Source organism: Nyctereutes procyonoides, unplaced genomic scaffold, assembly GCF_905146905.1.
Source record: "Nyctereutes procyonoides isolate TBG_1078 unplaced genomic scaffold, NYPRO_anot_genome, whole genome shotgun sequence".
Lineage (NCBI taxonomy): Eukaryota > Metazoa > Chordata > Mammalia > Carnivora > Canidae > Nyctereutes > Nyctereutes procyonoides.
This window is the reverse complement of record NW_026575120.1, coordinates 29146718-29164181: the sequence shown is the minus strand read 5'-3', so window position 1 is coordinate 29164181 and position 17464 is coordinate 29146718. Positions and strand designations below refer to the sequence as shown.

At 38.4% G+C, this 17464-nt stretch overlaps 1 protein-coding gene across 1 annotated transcript in view; it reads right to left on the bottom strand.

Annotated features, from left to right (window-relative positions):
* Nucleotides 1–17464, bottom strand: part of DGKI (diacylglycerol kinase iota) — a 420356-nt gene that overhangs the window by 114650 nt on the left and 288242 nt on the right. Inside the window, 1 exon segment of the mRNA XM_055335472.1 lies at nucleotides 3622–3722. Coding sequence (XP_055191447.1) covers nucleotides 3622–3722 — 101 coding nt within the window.

Sequence of the window (17464 nt, the reverse complement as noted above, 5' to 3'; positions counted from 1 at the left end):
CAAGATTACATTGCACCCTCTAATTCTATGAGGCTGCAATTATATTCTCATTTTAGAGCTGAGAGATAGGATCATCAGAGAGATTATTTATTTGGTCAAGGTTCCAACTGTGATTCATACACAAACATGTCTGACTCTTCCACCACAGTAGTAAATGAAAGACAACGGAATTCCATTAAAGCAACTGTCTAAAGAATCCTAATATCATTAATCTTTGCCAGAGAATAATGTAGTGAGATGTTATATACTATACATTATACAGGCTTATAAACATCCATAGAATTCCCATTACACTGAGAAAGTGTAAAAGGATAGTTGAACACTATACTTGATAAACAAAAAATGTTAGTCCTCTCCTACCTTTAGAGGCTACCCCTATTTTCAATTAGTTTCAAACTGGTTTTTGCTTGTATTTTAGGGCCTACACCTGTATGAATTATCAGGGCAATTCAAAAGCACAGAGTAAGCTAATGCCAGAAGTCAAGTTTAGCCAGTTTACACAGGGTAGAGTTCAATCTTGGCCAGGATCAGTTATTCTAGATATAAAAATACACGTTGCATCAACAAAACTCCTTTGGAGTTAGAACTATAAGAGATTTTCAATAACTAACCACCCTCTGTCTAGACTACATGATTACATGCTTTTTTAAGGACTCATTTATCTACTTCATTCAGATTATGGGAGTAAGTTTCTGCGATCATTATGGATTTACTTTAAGGATTTTTAAAAATGTTTTTCTTTATGTTCTGCCTTTTAAGCTGAATAGACTTTCCTCTTGGACATCATAACCATTATCTTGAGGGTTAATAATTCATAAATCCAGGAATGAGATTCTAATTATTTTAAGTAAGTCTGAAATTTACTGGCAAGAGCCAGGGAAGGGACTGGTATATATTAACCCTCTTTAAGCTATTATTTCAGGGGGACTGCTCCCAGGCTAGTTGGAGCTAAATGGAAGAGGGATGGTAAGTCTTTGAAATAGTGTAGTCATCTTTATCTATGCTAAAATAAGCAAGGTAATTAAAAGAGCTGCCATCCTCTAATTACCAAGGAGTCCTGCCTTATAGACGGAAGTGGGACTTTGTTAGACAACAAATATTCGAGCTTGTAATCGAATACAAACAATGATCCAGACACATGAGCAAGATCCATTAAACAGTGATGGCAAACAGCCACATGCTGCCTGGATGAATCACTTGGTGTATCATCAAGAAAGGGAACTAATTTTTTTTTTGGGGGGGGGACTAATTTTTAAACCCAATAATGCAGTACTGCTCTAGTTCAGGGTTTGTATGTTGACAATAAATAGATGGCTGAAGAGGATTCACTCCCTTTGTGATGCAGGTCAGAGTGCAGTCCTCAAATCCCTTTTGTCTATATGTGTTCTATGCATTTTATTTAATTGATGCTTCCGAAATAACAGATCTATTTTGGCATTGTATGTCACAAATGGACTTGAACTGGTTTTCATCTTTATACTGAATTTGAGCTCTGCTAGTCTTCCTGTGAATCTGTAATTGGTTGCAAGTTGGAATTAGGCAAGAGAGTGAGGGTAATAATCAAATATATAACCCTGAAGGACAAACTTCCCTGAGCAACCACAGTTTAGGTGCATCACAACTACATATTCAATGTGGAATGTCTGAGTTGGCCATCTTCACTTCACTTCACTTCAGACTCAAATCTTTAGAGCAAGTTAACTTCTTGATTCCCTCTTTGAGTGTTTGTCCTGAGACCCATAGACACTGCTGAATTTACTGGATTTAGATTTATACCAAGTCATCTCCCCCAATTTGATATAAGAAGTTTCCTTACAGAGAAGTCGTATCACAGAAGATATGATGAGTAAAGCACCTGCCAGGAAATGTCATCTTCTTGTAAAAACTCAAATCACAATTACCTCTGTCAATGGTGGACAGATAATGTCAGAGAAGAGATAGAACAGATCATTGAAATCCACAGATAAGCCTCAAATCCCATTTCAGCCCCAAATTTCAAATGCTTCCCTACTCCCAACCAACTTTGTTTAGAGTCTATGGTAAGCTGAAAAATATTACTGACTTGAGTTCCATTCTTTATTTTTTTAGTTTTCAAAAATTATAAGCTTTTTGTCCATAAGTTTGGAATGAGAAAGGACATAGACACTCTTCTTTAGAATTAGTAGCCTTTACAAGTCCATTTAAGTTACGCAGTAGCTAGCTACACCTCCCAATGCAAACATGTATGTCCATTGCATTATGAGTTAAATTAGATTTTGTGCTAGTCTGTCACTTATAATCTCATTTGTATTAAATATATAATCTGTCATTCATAGAAGGGAGAAATACGGAGGGTCAGGGAAGTACTTCTTGACTTCAAACTTTCCAAGGAGAGGAAATGAGAGTGAAGAACAGAGAGGGAGAAGGCTGGAGAAAAACTAGAAGGTATTGATGTTTAAGGAAAAGAACCAGAAGGGCTGAGGCAACTGAAGTGGCAGAGAGAATTCAGAGAGGAGGAATTTCACAGAATTTGCTGGGATGTTCAGTGGTTGGGCTACCAGTTGGGCTACCAGGGAAATAGACCCCTTGCTCACTGCCACCTCCAGAGTGGAAAGTCCCTCACTGACCCCCCAGACTGACCCGGGACTTCAGGATTTCCATCCATGAAATCCCACTCCAGATCTCAGGTTCAGAATTACAACTTGGAAGTCATTATCCCAGGAATGTGTCCCCTATGTTCTTTCTGCCAGTTTGAGCTATTTGTGTCTTCTATTTTAAGTTTATAAACCTCTGGTTCTATGTCAAATTCTTTTTGTTCTTTTTTGGATCCCTGCCTATGCCCTGGGATACTGGTCCTGATCTTCTCTGACTTTACTGCATTTCACTATTGGCCTCCGTAGTTATAACAGAGCCCAGAACCCTAATATCTAACACACCTGCGGTCTTCACATCTTCTGGCCTACTTTACTTAGTTACCTCATATATCACAGTACAGACAGGGAGCCAAATGTAAGTGGAATGTAAAAAGTGCCCAATAAATACTGAATGATAGACAAGATGAACTAAAAACTAGCTATGCATTTAAAGAAGCATGTGGAAAATATGAACATTAAGAAGTATTCATTCTTTGAGTCAACTTAAGATTTCAGAACAATGGCATCTCATCATCCATGAGTCACTTTATCATGACACTGAGTATTCTGTGGGCCTCTGACATTTATGCAATCACATAATAGCTAGAAGCATTGGACATGTCTTTGCAGATGACTGGCACACCTGCATGAAGAACAAGAATAGTATTTGGTAATGCAGACATTTCTAGACATTGTGATACCATATGACACTTGCCAACTTTTTGCTTCCTCATTTTAGGTGAGCCTGAGCCTAAAGTGCTTAACAAACCAACAAATGCTAACTTGGCATCTCCAGCACAATAATTTTATCTTGCTACTTTCCTTTGTTCAGTTCCATTTTCTTTAGCCCATATGTCACCACTTGGGGTTCACACATTACTGTGCTTCCCTTCATTTCCCTAACCATTGTTTTCAGACACAAGATGAATCTATTCATCAAACCAAGGAAGGTCAAAAAGCTGAAGATAGGCTGATCACATGAGATCAACTTTAGGCCTTTCCAACTTACAAGCTTCCCGAAGTTTCTCTTTGTCATAGTGGAATCCTTCATAGTCTTGTAAACTGATTTTGTTCACCCGGATCCTCAGGCGGTCTGGGACAGATTGGGGACTGCAAAACAAATGAGAGAGTGGAATTGAGAGTCACATACACTTGGGAGAACTAAAGCCAATAATGTTTCTTCATGCTTGGGAGAATAAGTTCTCATTCAAACCAGAATTGGAGGTTCTTTACCACAATTTGGCCATTATCTGGAGAATACATCTCCAGAAACCTCAAGTTTCTGGAATTTAGGTAAGAACATGGAAATAAGCAGAAAAAGCTTCTGGAAGCCTCTCCTGTCCTGTTTACTATTAACTTATTAAAAATTCCAATAAGCTCATGTGCTTAGTTCTGCAATAAATTAGACATAGCTAATCTGAAATTGTGAGACATGGCACAGAGCTGTAAAAAACTCCTCTAGGAAAATATGCCCTTGTTAGCCAAATATAACAGTCTGACCCTCAAAAGAGCCAAAAAACAAACAAAAACAAAAACAAAAAAACCTCTAAAAAGCAGACCAAGAATTAAGAAAGCATATGACCGAGATCAAAACAGCTCTACGTACCCCAACAGTCTGAAGGAACCTCTCAAAGTTTAGGACAATAAATTCTGCCTGTGATAGTGATTTTTGAGTACCCCAAAATGAAGAAAAAATTTTAAAATTTGTATAATGTACTTTCTTTAGAAAGGGAATGAAGTTGTAATTCATTTTCAAAGAACTCAATCCAAATTGGTTCAAGATAAATGTTAAACAATTAAAAGAGGGTAGTACCAAGGTTTCCAAATCATCCTGTTCACTTATAGAATGCCTTGGGTTTTACATAGTATTTTTCAAAGCAGTTTAATCATTGGCATTAGTTGAGTGAAACAATTTAATTTTCATCATCACCATTATGGATCAACGCATTTCTTCAATATATTAATACAACACAATCCCCATCTGTCCTTCAGTATTACTTTATACTTAGATTTCATTGGTTCAGATAATTTTAGCAAATAGAAGATTGCTTCTCCTTTCTTGTATTATGGAATAAAAATCACTATTGACCAAAGTAGAAAGAATAGCATTATTCTTCATTTCAGTAAAGAAGGGAAAAAGGAAAGAAAGAGAAGAAATAGTGAGAAGGAAGAGGAAAAAGATAGATGGAAGGAGGGAGTGATAAAATATTGTCAGGATACCATGACCCCCACCTCGAACACATACATACATGGAATTTCACTGCAATTCTGGAAGAAGGGAAAAAATAATTCAATCTCATTCTCTTGCCTATCACCTTATCTTAGGGAAAGTATAATTAACACCCTCCATATAGATTCCCACTCTAATACCCCCAAAACAATATATAGATCCAACTATGGATTCATATGTGCACACCCATATGTAATTCTCCTCCTCCTCCCCCCACACAAAGATAGTTAGATACAAGAGCATAAATCCTAAAGATAAATGGTGGACAAATAAAAATGTCTGAGGTTCACTGGGTTTAAAACTAAGCTAATAGGAAATGACAAGATGGATAATTCTGAGAGAAAGTTTTGAGAAGACAAATCAATAGACTAGTCCATTCAAAGTGTGTCTGTCGGGTGCCCACTTTGTACTGGGCATTGTGCTGATTATGGAATAGGCATTGACAAATAAAACTGGTAAATTGAGATGGGCAATAGAATTTAAAGGCATGTTTTGAATTAGTAGAACACACCTTAAATATCATATATAACCTTACCATCATTTACAGACAGGGAAGCGAAGGTTCAGAAGGGTAAAGTGATTTTACGGTCACATAGCTACTAAGTGGAAGAGCTGGGAGCAGAGTCTTGGACTCTTCACTCATCAGTTTCATGCTTGCTTTATTATGTGATGCCAAGAATCCTGTGGATTTGACAGCAAAACCAGAGAGCCTGAATTAACACAGTCAAATAATCTCTATGTGGTGTTCAGACTGTTATCAATAAGCAATCAGCTGGGGGAAAATTATGTAAACTGTGGTATATTGAAACAAGAGAACACTGGGGATTTACAAATGAGTGTCTAGATCTACATTTGTTTAAAGGAAAGGCTTACCATAACACTGTGAAGTGAAAAAAAGTCATGGAAAATTATATCTGGAATAATCTCCTTCATGTAAACTGTGGAATCAGCATTTGTATTTGTATACAAATGTCTGGAGTGAATGTTCAGTGAGCTATCCCAACCAGTTATCTCTACATGATGGGATTTAGGGATTATTTTACTTTGAGTATCATCGTTTTTAGAAAAAGATTTTAAAATTATGTCAATGTATAAATAAATGTTAACTCAGAACCAGAGTAAAAATAAGAATTACAGTAAAGAATGTTAGATATTAGATGTGAGTAGATAGGAAATGATAGGAAAGAATTTAAGCAATTAACAGAGTGATCATACAGTATTTATACCAAATGCTCATTCCTCAAATTAAGAGGAGTCTTATCTTTTCATTTTCAAGTTTACCCTAGTGACCTGAAAAGATTGTAATTAGGAAATATTTCCCCACAAGTACATTAGGTAAGAGGGAAGTGATAAGCAGAGAATGTGGTGACCCACCAGACCCTCTGGGGAGAACAGAAGTTGAAAGAGCTCTACTTCAACAAATTTTGAGATTACTGTAGAATTAATGACAGCAACCTCTAGGATCCTCTAGCAGGCTAGAGGTATCAGGAATAAGACCTGGGTCCAGCAATAGCTATAGAGTAGAAAAGAGGATTCAGAGAATGACTATAGACCAGTCACTGTACACCTTTCCCCCAGGCGCTCCCCACTAGCCAACCGGTGTGTCCTGCCTTTCTCATGGTTCAGCCATGCCCACTCCCTGCCCACATGCTTCTGTTTCCCAGCTTTATATCTTTGCCCACCAATTTCAGCCACACTGTGTTGCCTCCTGAGCCACAGTCTCCACCAATCTTCCTGACCTGACAGGTGTCCGTGTCAGGTATGACCTGACACGGACATACAATAGGAGCTGTCATTTGAATGGACCTTTCCAGATCCAAATGAATTCATGTATTACCTCACTTCCCCTCCAGAGTGATCAGCTAGGCAGGAGACAATAAAATGGAGACTCTGGAACTGCCTGTTACTCTCCCCCATCCCACCTTCTTAGACACTCACTCCCTTGCTGTCGGCACCCATCTGTTCCAAACGACCTACAAGGCATCCCACGTTCCCACCAGCCGCGGCTTGCTTGCTTAAACATCCTTCTGACTGAGGTACTTGGTGTTTGGCCTGCTATCAAATGTTGGGGACCATCAGCTAATTTTAGGGCAATCATGGGGTCCATCGTGGAAGTCTCCTTTGAATTATTTTGGATCCTGGACTAAAGTAGGCAGCTCAGCAAAGTGTAAGAGCTCAGGCTCTGAGTCAGGTCGCCTAGATGTGAAGTACAGGTGTTCCAATTACCAGAATCAGGAAACCCTGTGTTTTCAGAATCCTCACCGGTAATGTAGAGATAAAACAAGATCCACTACACAGGTTTCTTTCAATCCTCATAACAGACTCTCCTCATTCCAACATTCTCACATGAATACTCTTTATGGACAAAGATACTATGAGGATTAAATGAGTCAATACCAAAAGATGCCTGGCTCATTGTAAGTGCTCAGTAGATACTAGCTATTATCAGTTTAATCATTATTCTGACAACTACTCCCCTACATAAGATTTTGCTAATAAACAATAGCATCTGCTGCTGCCAGGTAGTGGAAGAAGTTCAGGGGTGTGCTGGGCCTGCCTAGGCACTTCTGACAAGCAGCTGGGCTTTCTCTGAGGGGAAATGGTCTAGCCTGGATAGGGCCATCATTCACCTGGATCTTCTCCCACAGGTATTTTACAGGCCAACCAATAACTTGAAAACAGACAACTAGAACGTGGGGAAGATAAAATACACAGACATTAAGTGAAAGCCAAGCAATTCAATTGTGTCCCTTTATGTCAAAATATATTAATCTCCCATTAATGGCTGAGTGGAGGTGGACGATGACAAAGCTGTTCCTTGGAGTCTGGGGAATAGCAGTGCCATTAGCTTTCTAAAATTAAATTTTCCCAAGAAAGTTAGTAGAGCATAGAAGAGATGAACTCCTGGATAAAAATGAATTTGCCTCCATGCCAACATCTACCACAAACTATTCCTATACTGACGTAGGCTCTGTGGTAGGGGTTCTAAATCAGACTTCTGTCGAAACACTCAAGGTTCTGAAAATGGACTCAGCAATCTTTGAATCCCTCTGAAATCAGGACAGTGACCTCTACCTATTACCTTATCACAAATTTCCTCTGAAATGTCAAGATTGATTTTTCTGCACATGTTGGAAGTTCATGACTCTGAACATAACTCCTAAAGGTCCCCATGACAACTCCCTCAAGAACTGCCATAAAAGAATCTCATTAAATTCATGCATTTTGGCTCCAGACCATGCCTTCCCATAGCCACATTATACACACCTGTTACCCTGAGGCACTGGTGGGGGAGGACGGAGGTGGAGCACCATCCAGACAACTCCCAGAACACTCAATGCTATTCAACTTACACCTTCCTTACTACACAGTCCTCATAACAGAATCTCCTCATTCCAACCTTCTCACATGGATACCCTTTATGGATGAAGAGAATGAGCTGAGGGCTTTTGTTCCCCAGGGTTACTTCAAGGCCGGCAACACCACAGAATTCATTCTCATTGGAAACAAATCATGGGATCCCTGGGTGGCGCAGCGGTTTGGTGCCTGCCTTTGGCCCAGAGCGTGATCCTGGAGACTGAGGATCGAATCCCACATCAGGCTCCCAGTGCATGGAGCCTGCTTCTCCCTCTGCCTGTGTCTCTGCCTCTCTCTCTCTCCCTGTGTGACTATCATAAAAAAAAAAAAAAGGAAACACAAATCATATGGGAATAATATCCTTTAATTTTAGGACACTATAACACAGTGTGCAATGCAAGAAGGAAACTCAGAAAAATCTTAGTTCCAATCTGAACGCTGTCAATTAATATGTGTTTGACATTGAGAACCCTAAAGTTACCTTTGCAAAAACATTCTCTGACCTGAAAATGGAACTGATAATAGGAATATGTGAGCACTGAATGAGAAAATACACGTAAGACAGCACATCCCTAGTAAATAGTGTAAAATATATTGTTGTATTCTTTTAAAGATTTTATTTATTCATGAGACAGAGAGAGAGGCAGAGACATAGGCAGAGGGAGACTCAGGCCCCTTGCAGGGAGCCCAATGCGATGCAGGACTCGATCCCAGAACCCTGAGATCACTCCCTGAGCCAAAGTCAGACGTTCAACTGCTGAGCCACCCAGGTGTCCCTATTGTTTATTTTTATTAATAGACTATTATTTTTATTAATAGACAATTAGTTAATAGTCTGATGCTTCAACTTCCACAAGCATTTTTTTAATGTAATCCTAGATAATATCATAGCAGAGGCCAGAGTCACAGCTCTTAGTAGTTAGTAGATACTGAATTTTAGCATAATGACAGTTTGATGATACAGGCGGGGAGCCAAAGACTGAGTTACGTAGCCATCTATAGGCTATGGGATGACAAAGCAAATGGGGACTGCGAATGTTTGCAAGATATCTTAAGGATACTAAGAATATAAATCTTCATTCATGTTCCGTGCGACCCTTAAAGTTATATAAGTACTCTACATTTTGTACTTTGTAAATGTCCAATCTTCCTTAACATTTTCAAATGCTTCAGGGTAAGACCCGCCCCTTAAAACACTCATTAGGTAGATTCACTGATTTTTATGATGAACTGTAATTTAACCAGGAATTTGCTACTCATATATAAAGAGTTAGTTTTCCTTTGAAAGGCAGAAAACATCACAAATTTGTCTGCCTTTCTCCCTCCAGGCCTGATTTAATCATGATATGTTGCTTTAATTGATTTCAAGCGATTGTAAATGTGAGATTCTACTTGACCATAACCTACATATAATACATTTCTGACTACTCTCCAAAAGGATTCCTTTGAACTGGCCCTTGTTTTATGAACGGACTTTAGTGTGACTTCATGGCACAAAAGACTATTCCTCTTCTTTACAATGCCAGCACCTAAAAGAGTCTAACCTGGGTTGTTTACAATAAATGTTTTTAAACAAACAAATGAATGAAACGCAAGAAAGCTGAATTCCTCTGGGACTACGCGTGGCCCTTTAGCCCAGTTTGACATCATCTGAGCCAGTCCATAGCTGTTTTTCTCTTTGTGAGCCCTAGGTAACCCCTGATGGAGTTGTCCATTTCTGTCCTTTTTCCATCCAGCTCTCCAAGATCTGGAGGTAAATCTATGCAGGATGATGCTCCTTCACATCTTAGCTCTAGGGGGATCTGCACAGAGAGAAAAGAACATACAAATGGTAGATGTCCCTACCAGGAAGGTATGTAAACCATTTCAGGACTGCCTGTTCTTCAATTAAATCACAGTAACCAGAAACATTGACCACACCACATCCTTTCATCAGCTATCAAGCTGGGCCTTATTTAGATATAATTATATCAAAGAGCTTTCTTTAACAACTTCCTAGAAATTGCTGCAATTTACCCTGGGACATTTTCAAGCTGCCACTGCACAATAATCTATCTAAAAACACATCCAAAGAGGCCTCTTTGCATTGAGCAGTGAAACCAAATTGAATCAAAGCTTCTGAACAGAGATTTAAAGTGGATTTCTGACACCTGCTGTGTTCACAGAGCACTCTTAGAATTCAGTTGTCTCCTGCCTGGAGTAGAGAGAACAATGCCTCAGAAATTTGAAAAAAAAAATATAAAGGAATTTTTGAATTTGGGACCAAAGATAAACCAAGATTACATTAGCAGCAATCATGAGCTCCCAGAGTCCAACATGTTTTTCCAGAGAAAGTACTTTTTTTAAAGGTTGTTAATTGTTTTTCAATAGAAGTTGTTGGGGTGCCTGGGTGGCTCAGGTGGTTAAGCATCTGACTCTTGATTTCGGCTCAGGTCATGATCTCAGGATCCTGAGATAGAGCCTGGTGTGGGTCTCCACACTTAGCAGGGAGTCTGCTTCTCTCCCTCTCTCTGCCCCCCACCCCACTCGCACTCTCTCTCCAAAATAAATAAATCTTAAAAAAAAAAAATATTCTCTCCCTCACCTCTTGTGGTCTCTCTCTCTCTCTCTCAAAAAAAAATAGATTAAGTTGAGTAAGTTCTTAAGACATCCATTTGTGAGGTGGTTAATATAATATGTCATAATGGCAAATTATTTGAGACAGCTATCCCTCCGGATCTCCAACAAGATAATGGAATTACAGCATTACAGAGTCAGGAGAAAACTGAGATGTTCACTAATTCACTGTTTGCTATTCCATCTGATTGTATATTGTGTCTCTGATTGCAGCCATGGCTTCTCCATCTCTGCTTGACCCTCACCAAGTGTGGAAGGTGAAGGATAGAAGTGCTCTATTCTTTGTTTAGACTATTCTAAGCATTTGTAAATTCTTCCCAAAGAAACTATATCTCTTTCCATAATTTATTGACTTCTCTTCTACTATTTGGGTTGGAATTGGGTTTTAAGTCACTGGGATAATCAACCACAGACACTAATGGCAAAGGAATGTAAACTTTAAGCACCAGGCCTAGACACATATCAAAGAAACTATTTGCTGACTTAATGGCTAATAGATTAAAAATAGATTTTAAGTACCAAATATCAGAGAACTTTTATGCAACTGGTAGAAACAGATATTTTTAAAGTTTTCTGGAGATCTTCAAATACATATTGAGATGTACATTTTCATGCTTTCTATTGGAATAAATTTTTTTTAATTCTGAAATTGTGATAAATGAATATGAGCGGAGTGAAATTAGCATGTGGTATTACAGACTATTTCTTCAGCTGGGTGTCAGGCTCCTGGAATGCAGAGGAGAAGCAAAGACAAAGAACTAGTAGTTGCTTCACTTGGTGGCACTATAAGCAGCAGCTCAGCAAGTATAGCAGTTTTATTTCGCTTTAATGGAAAAGAACCCACTAGCCTTGGTCAATTTTTCAAGTTCTCTGACCATCCTCTTCTTTTTGTGATAGTGAATGTCATAACTGTCATTGCCTTGGTCATCAACTCTGAGACTTGTATGTGGAATCATCCCATGTGTACATAACATTACAACTTCTGAGTACAAGAGTCACAGATGTATGCTTTTTAAGTCAAAGACCCCCAAACTTTCCTCTACATAAGAACACACTGTCCCTTTGCCTTCTCCTTTCCCTTTATCCATGCTCACTAAATCCACCTCTCTGTCCTCACTCAAATCCCCCCTTCAGTAGGATTCCTCCCTCTGGTTAACTCCTGGAGCACTTTTCTCTGGATTTCTGTTCAAAATACTCTTCTGATTTTCCACCTGCTACCTCCTTTCCCTCCCTTGCAACTCATCCTCCTTTATTTGTTTTTAAGATTTTATTTATTTATTCATGAGAGACAAACAGAGAGAGGCAGAAACATAGGCAGAGACAGAAGTAGGCTCCCTGCAGGAGCCCGATGCAGGACTCAATCCCTGGACCCTGGGATTATTCCCTGAGCCGAAGGCAGATGCTCAATCGCTGAACCACTCGGGTATCCCAATTCATCCTCCTTTAAATAGTGTTCAAATATGTATGCTTCTCTACCCCCCTCCAGTAGCACCTCCCCCCACCCCCCAGACCAAGCTACTATCATCTCGCACCTACACTGACTGCCATAGATGGCGCAGTCAGTGTGAAATGTAAATGTGATCATGACATGGTAATGCTTCACCCCCATTAAATCATGAGCTCTTCGAGGACAGGATGCCAGCTACATCTTATCCAGCAGTAAGATGCTGCTTCCTACGTGGACTTACTAATTTTGAAGTGAGAACCAGTTTTCATGACAACTACATTCTTCATCCTACCTAATCATGTATGCTATGGTAATGTGCATCACTGACCAATCAACTGAAATTGGTTCAAGGGAAAATTCAATTCCCATTACTAAACTAACAAACAAAAAACAATCTCAATGTTCATGCTACCCTCACAGATGGGGTTGATTTTCTGGTTTACCTCTGGTTAATAGGAATGGAGAAAAACGTTCACTTGTAATTAGATACCACCTACAGATTTAAATCTCCTGAGAGTTTCCTGCCCTAATAGTTGCTGAATTGGCAACTAGGGATGACAACTTCTCAGAAAACTTTATAGGAGTTTCAGACCTTAGGTCCCCAATTATACTCTTTTTATGTTGTTTTATGTTTAAAGAGTATAGGAGCTGGACAAATATCATGATGAAAGGCAAAGGAAGCAAATACCCCTGGGAAATCTAGAGGGATGGAATTAAAGGTAGAGGGTGCATGCATTTTTGTAGAATCCTGCAAATTCTAACTGCTGAATGAAGAACAGTTAAGAACAGTTGGAATGGGAACAGGAACTCAAGGTTAGTCTTTCATCACACCAGGCAAGAATCATTTCTGCCTCATGAGATAAGTCCACTTGATAGAGGTGTCCTGGCTATTAAAAATGACTAAAAATTCTATCATAAAATACTAACATGGGCTACTTATAGTAGCAGAGCCTACAGTGGCTTGGAGAATTCTTTTGCTGCTCTGATTGTACAGAGGTCCATTAATTAGCTCCAGTGGAATAAGGAAGGAAACCCTGGGCCTGAACCAATGAGACATAACAGAATAATGTTACTCTCAAGCCATTCAAATGGCTTTAGATATCATGTGCTCAGAAAGACAGACATTTTTTTTCACCAGGTTTCAATTTCAAACAAAAGGAAAACCAAACATTCATTTGCTATTTAAATGCTAAAATCTTCCTTTGGGTTTGCGATCACAAGCTGTTGTAATATCCTGTTCTTCTTTGTAACTGATAAAGAAACTGTCTTTCTTTTGGAAGAGAGTATAGAGCAAGTGTTGGGATTTGTGTAGTTTAAAAAGTGTCTTTCTAGGGCACTGGGTGGCTCAGTCAGTTAAGTGTCCCACTCCTGATTTCGGCTCAGGTCATGATCTCGGTGTCATAAGATGGATCCCTGGGTTAGGCTCCACGCTCAGCGAAAAGCTACTGGAGATTCTCTCCCCCTTCTTCTGACCGCCATCCAATAAATAAATAAATCTTTAAAAATAAATAAATAAAAATTAAGTGTTCTTTTACAAAAGAAAATACTGTAGCCCTTCACACATATAAAGGAGTAAATTAGGCCAGAATTATTAGCATATTTGCTCACCTTATAGAAACCCTATACACTTTGATGAATCAAGTGGTGATATTTGATTGAGAGTAATACTTATTTTAAAAAAAAACCCTAGAGGGGCACCTGGGTGTCTCAGTTGGTCAAGTGTCTGCCGTTGGCTCAGGTCATGATCTCAGGGTCCTGGGATAGAGCCCCACATTGGACTCCCTGCTCTACCAGAGAGTCTGCTTCTCCTTCTCTCTGCTCAGGCTCTCTCTCTGTCTCTCTAAAATAAATAAATAAATAAATAAATAAATAAATAAATAAATAAATAAATAAATAATTTTTTAAAAATAAATATCTTTTTTTTATAAAAACCTACAGTACATGTCATCTAAAAATATTTAACACTTATTTCATCTCTGATACTATAGGAAAAATTGAGAATTTTTTTAAGTAAAAATAACCAACAAAGCAGAAGCCAAAAATGTGTAAGACAATAATGGTGTAAAGATAAACATGGCCATCTTAATGAGGTAGAGAAATGCAACCTCACTTAATTTGAGAAAGGACTGAACCAGATGTGTTCCTACTGGAAACTATAGGGCAAAGGAAATAGCTCTGCACCCCTAGGAAACAAGCTCGGTAAGAAGAAGATTCCATATTTGGTTTACATCAAGGAAATAAAAAAAGTACGTATTGGCCTAACAGTAAACGGCATTACATAAGAAACACTTCCTTAAATGGTTTCAGCTTTCTATATAAAACATTTTAAGAAAGGACACATATACTTTCTTAAAATCTAGGTATTCAGAAAATTTGTGAAACCATTACTCATATTAAATAATTAGTATTTTACCATGTTACGTTTGACTCATGTTCCCCTCCAGGTTGACAATGGCTTGCAAGATCTGGAATACTCAGTGGTGCTGCATCTGGCCCTAGGGAGGAGAGGACACCACTCGTTTCCTATTCATCCACCTATAGCTGGGGGAAAGCTACGTCCTCCACTCATAGCACAGATAGGCTCCCACCACTTCATGCTTCCTCGTCAGAGATCCATGAACAAATCAGAGTCCCTAAACCTGACTCCTCTTTCCAAGTCAGTAAATGTAGCCAATTAGGCAGAAACTGTTATTGCCACTCTCTAAACCCTAATCTAATGACCAAGGGAATCTTTTTATATCATTCTTTTGTTGGTGTCAAAAAATGGAAAGAACAAAGACACCTTCATAGAACAGTACTTGCAAAAATCATATAATTCTTTTTTTTTAAGATTTTATTTATTCACTCATGAGAGAGAGAGAGAGAGAGAGAGAGAGAGAGGCAGAAACACAGGCAGAGGGTGAGGCTCCATGCAGGGAGCCCAATGTGGGACTCGATCCCAGGTCTCCAGGATCACACCCTGGGCAGATGCTGAGCTACCCGGGCTGCCCCAAATCATATAATTCTATCATTACAACTACTAATCAACAAAAATTTAAAAATAAATGCAAAATTTGATAGTAAACTTGAGGAAAAAAAAGTTCCTTAAGATATACTTTTAGTGGTAGACTAATAAATTGCTTGGATGGTCAAGAGCAAACACAAATTAGTCAAAATACTAACTAGTTACCAAAACTAAAAAGAAAATAATGGAGGAGAGAAGGAAAACAATGGGTTCTGCTGAGAATGCCATGATAGAATATGAATATAAATCAGGGTACTTTTGCTTAGGTACATTTCCCTTTCTCCTTTCTCTTACCGTATTACAGAGCAAGCCTCTACCAAAGGCAGTATTTTAACATTTCATAAGCCAAGAACCTCTCATCAAGGAAACATTTAATTGTTTTACTTTGCCTGAGCAACAAAATATCATCAGACCAAAAGATTTATGTCCCAATTAGAGACATAAATCACCTCTCCTGAGAGCCAAAGGAGAGTCTACATGATAAAGAAAAAGTACAATTCTCTCTAATACAAAGCTGAAAACTTCGGCCTTTTGTTCCATTTATAATCCTTCCAACATCACTTTCATTTTAGTCAAATATCTGAGATCCAACTTTGGAACTTGCTGAATTCATTTTTAGAATTTCATTTTCTAACACAAATGTGATGAGTTCTGGGGATTAATTAAGTGTAGCATCAACAAGGATTTTCTCTTTCTGCCTTTAACCATGTACTTCCTTTTCATTTCCTGTAAGTGTTTCAGGGCATTATGACAGATCAGGAAGCTAAACCACATTGGTATAATTAAATTAAAATTCTACAAATAAAGTGTGCACTGCAGCTTATTACTACCTCAGCAAAGCAATCCAAACTAAACACCCTGTTGGAATGCTCCAAACAAACATCTAGATTTCTTTGTTACTGATATATTCCTCTGACTTATGATAGAATATGGTATCAGTTATCATTGTAATACTGGAGTAAAAACTGCAATGCTTCTCTTTTCTCTCTGAATGCAGCAAATCCATTAATAACACTGCAGATTGTGGTTTATCTAAGATAAAAAAAACTACTTTCCAGAAGGGTTTTTTTTTTTCCTACATAGAGAGTCCATTTGTAAATAGATCTTTTGTTCACAAGCACTAGCAAAATTACTCCCTTCCCTTTGCATTTATAGTCTGTATTTCTTTTTTTAATAATAAATTTATTTTTATTGGTGTTCAATTTCTATTGTTGCTTTTATTACAGTAATACCTTAGAAATTCATACATGAATAAAAATTTAAAGTTCATTTTGTTTGACCACCTTATTTTATAGAAATAGGATTTGGGTCCAGAGAGGTCAACAACAACCTTACTGCACCCAAATACCAAGAGTCTGCTATAAATAAAAGAGCAATATTCTTTAGCCTTTCTTATACCTTTTAATAAAAAAGATCTTAAAGAATTAAACCATTGATACAAGTCACATACACAAAGTTCAGTCTTCACACAGTTGGTGATAGGAAAAGAAACAAAACTAAAATTCAGTCCAATTTATCTAGTATGAGGCTGGATTGTGTCATCACCTCCCCTCCCTTGTCCCCAGTCCCCCCCCCCCATTCATATGCTCTTAACTCCAGTACCTCAGAATGTAAGTGTATTTAAAGATAGGATCTTTAAGGAGGAATGGAGTTAAAATGAAGTCATATGGGTGGACCCTAATCCAATTGGCCTGGTGTCCTTATAGAAAGAGATTAGGACAGACACACACACACAGAGGGAAGACCACCTGCAGACACAGGAAAACAACCACCAACTATAAGTCAAGGAGAGAGGACTCAGGAGAAACCAACCCTGCCAACCCCTTGATCTCAGACCTCCAGCCTTCAGGCTGTGAGGAAATAGATTTCTGTTGTTTGAACCACTCAGTCTGTGGTAGTTTGTTACAGCAGCCCGAGCAAACTACACAAATACCTACTACAGAGAATCACTACATTTTATTTTCATCCTACAACTACTGATTATGAAAAGATTACACAAAGAGAAGAATGAGAGGCATCTGATTTTTCATTTTTCAAAATTCCTACCTGGCTTGGAAATCTAATCTCTGCTGGTTTGATGTCACTGTTTAGGATATTCAGACCTTAATTTCTACTTCTCCTAAAAGTCAAGGTACATAGAATAATCATATAAATAATACATATTTGTATTGTGTTTATTGAACTAATTTATTTACAAA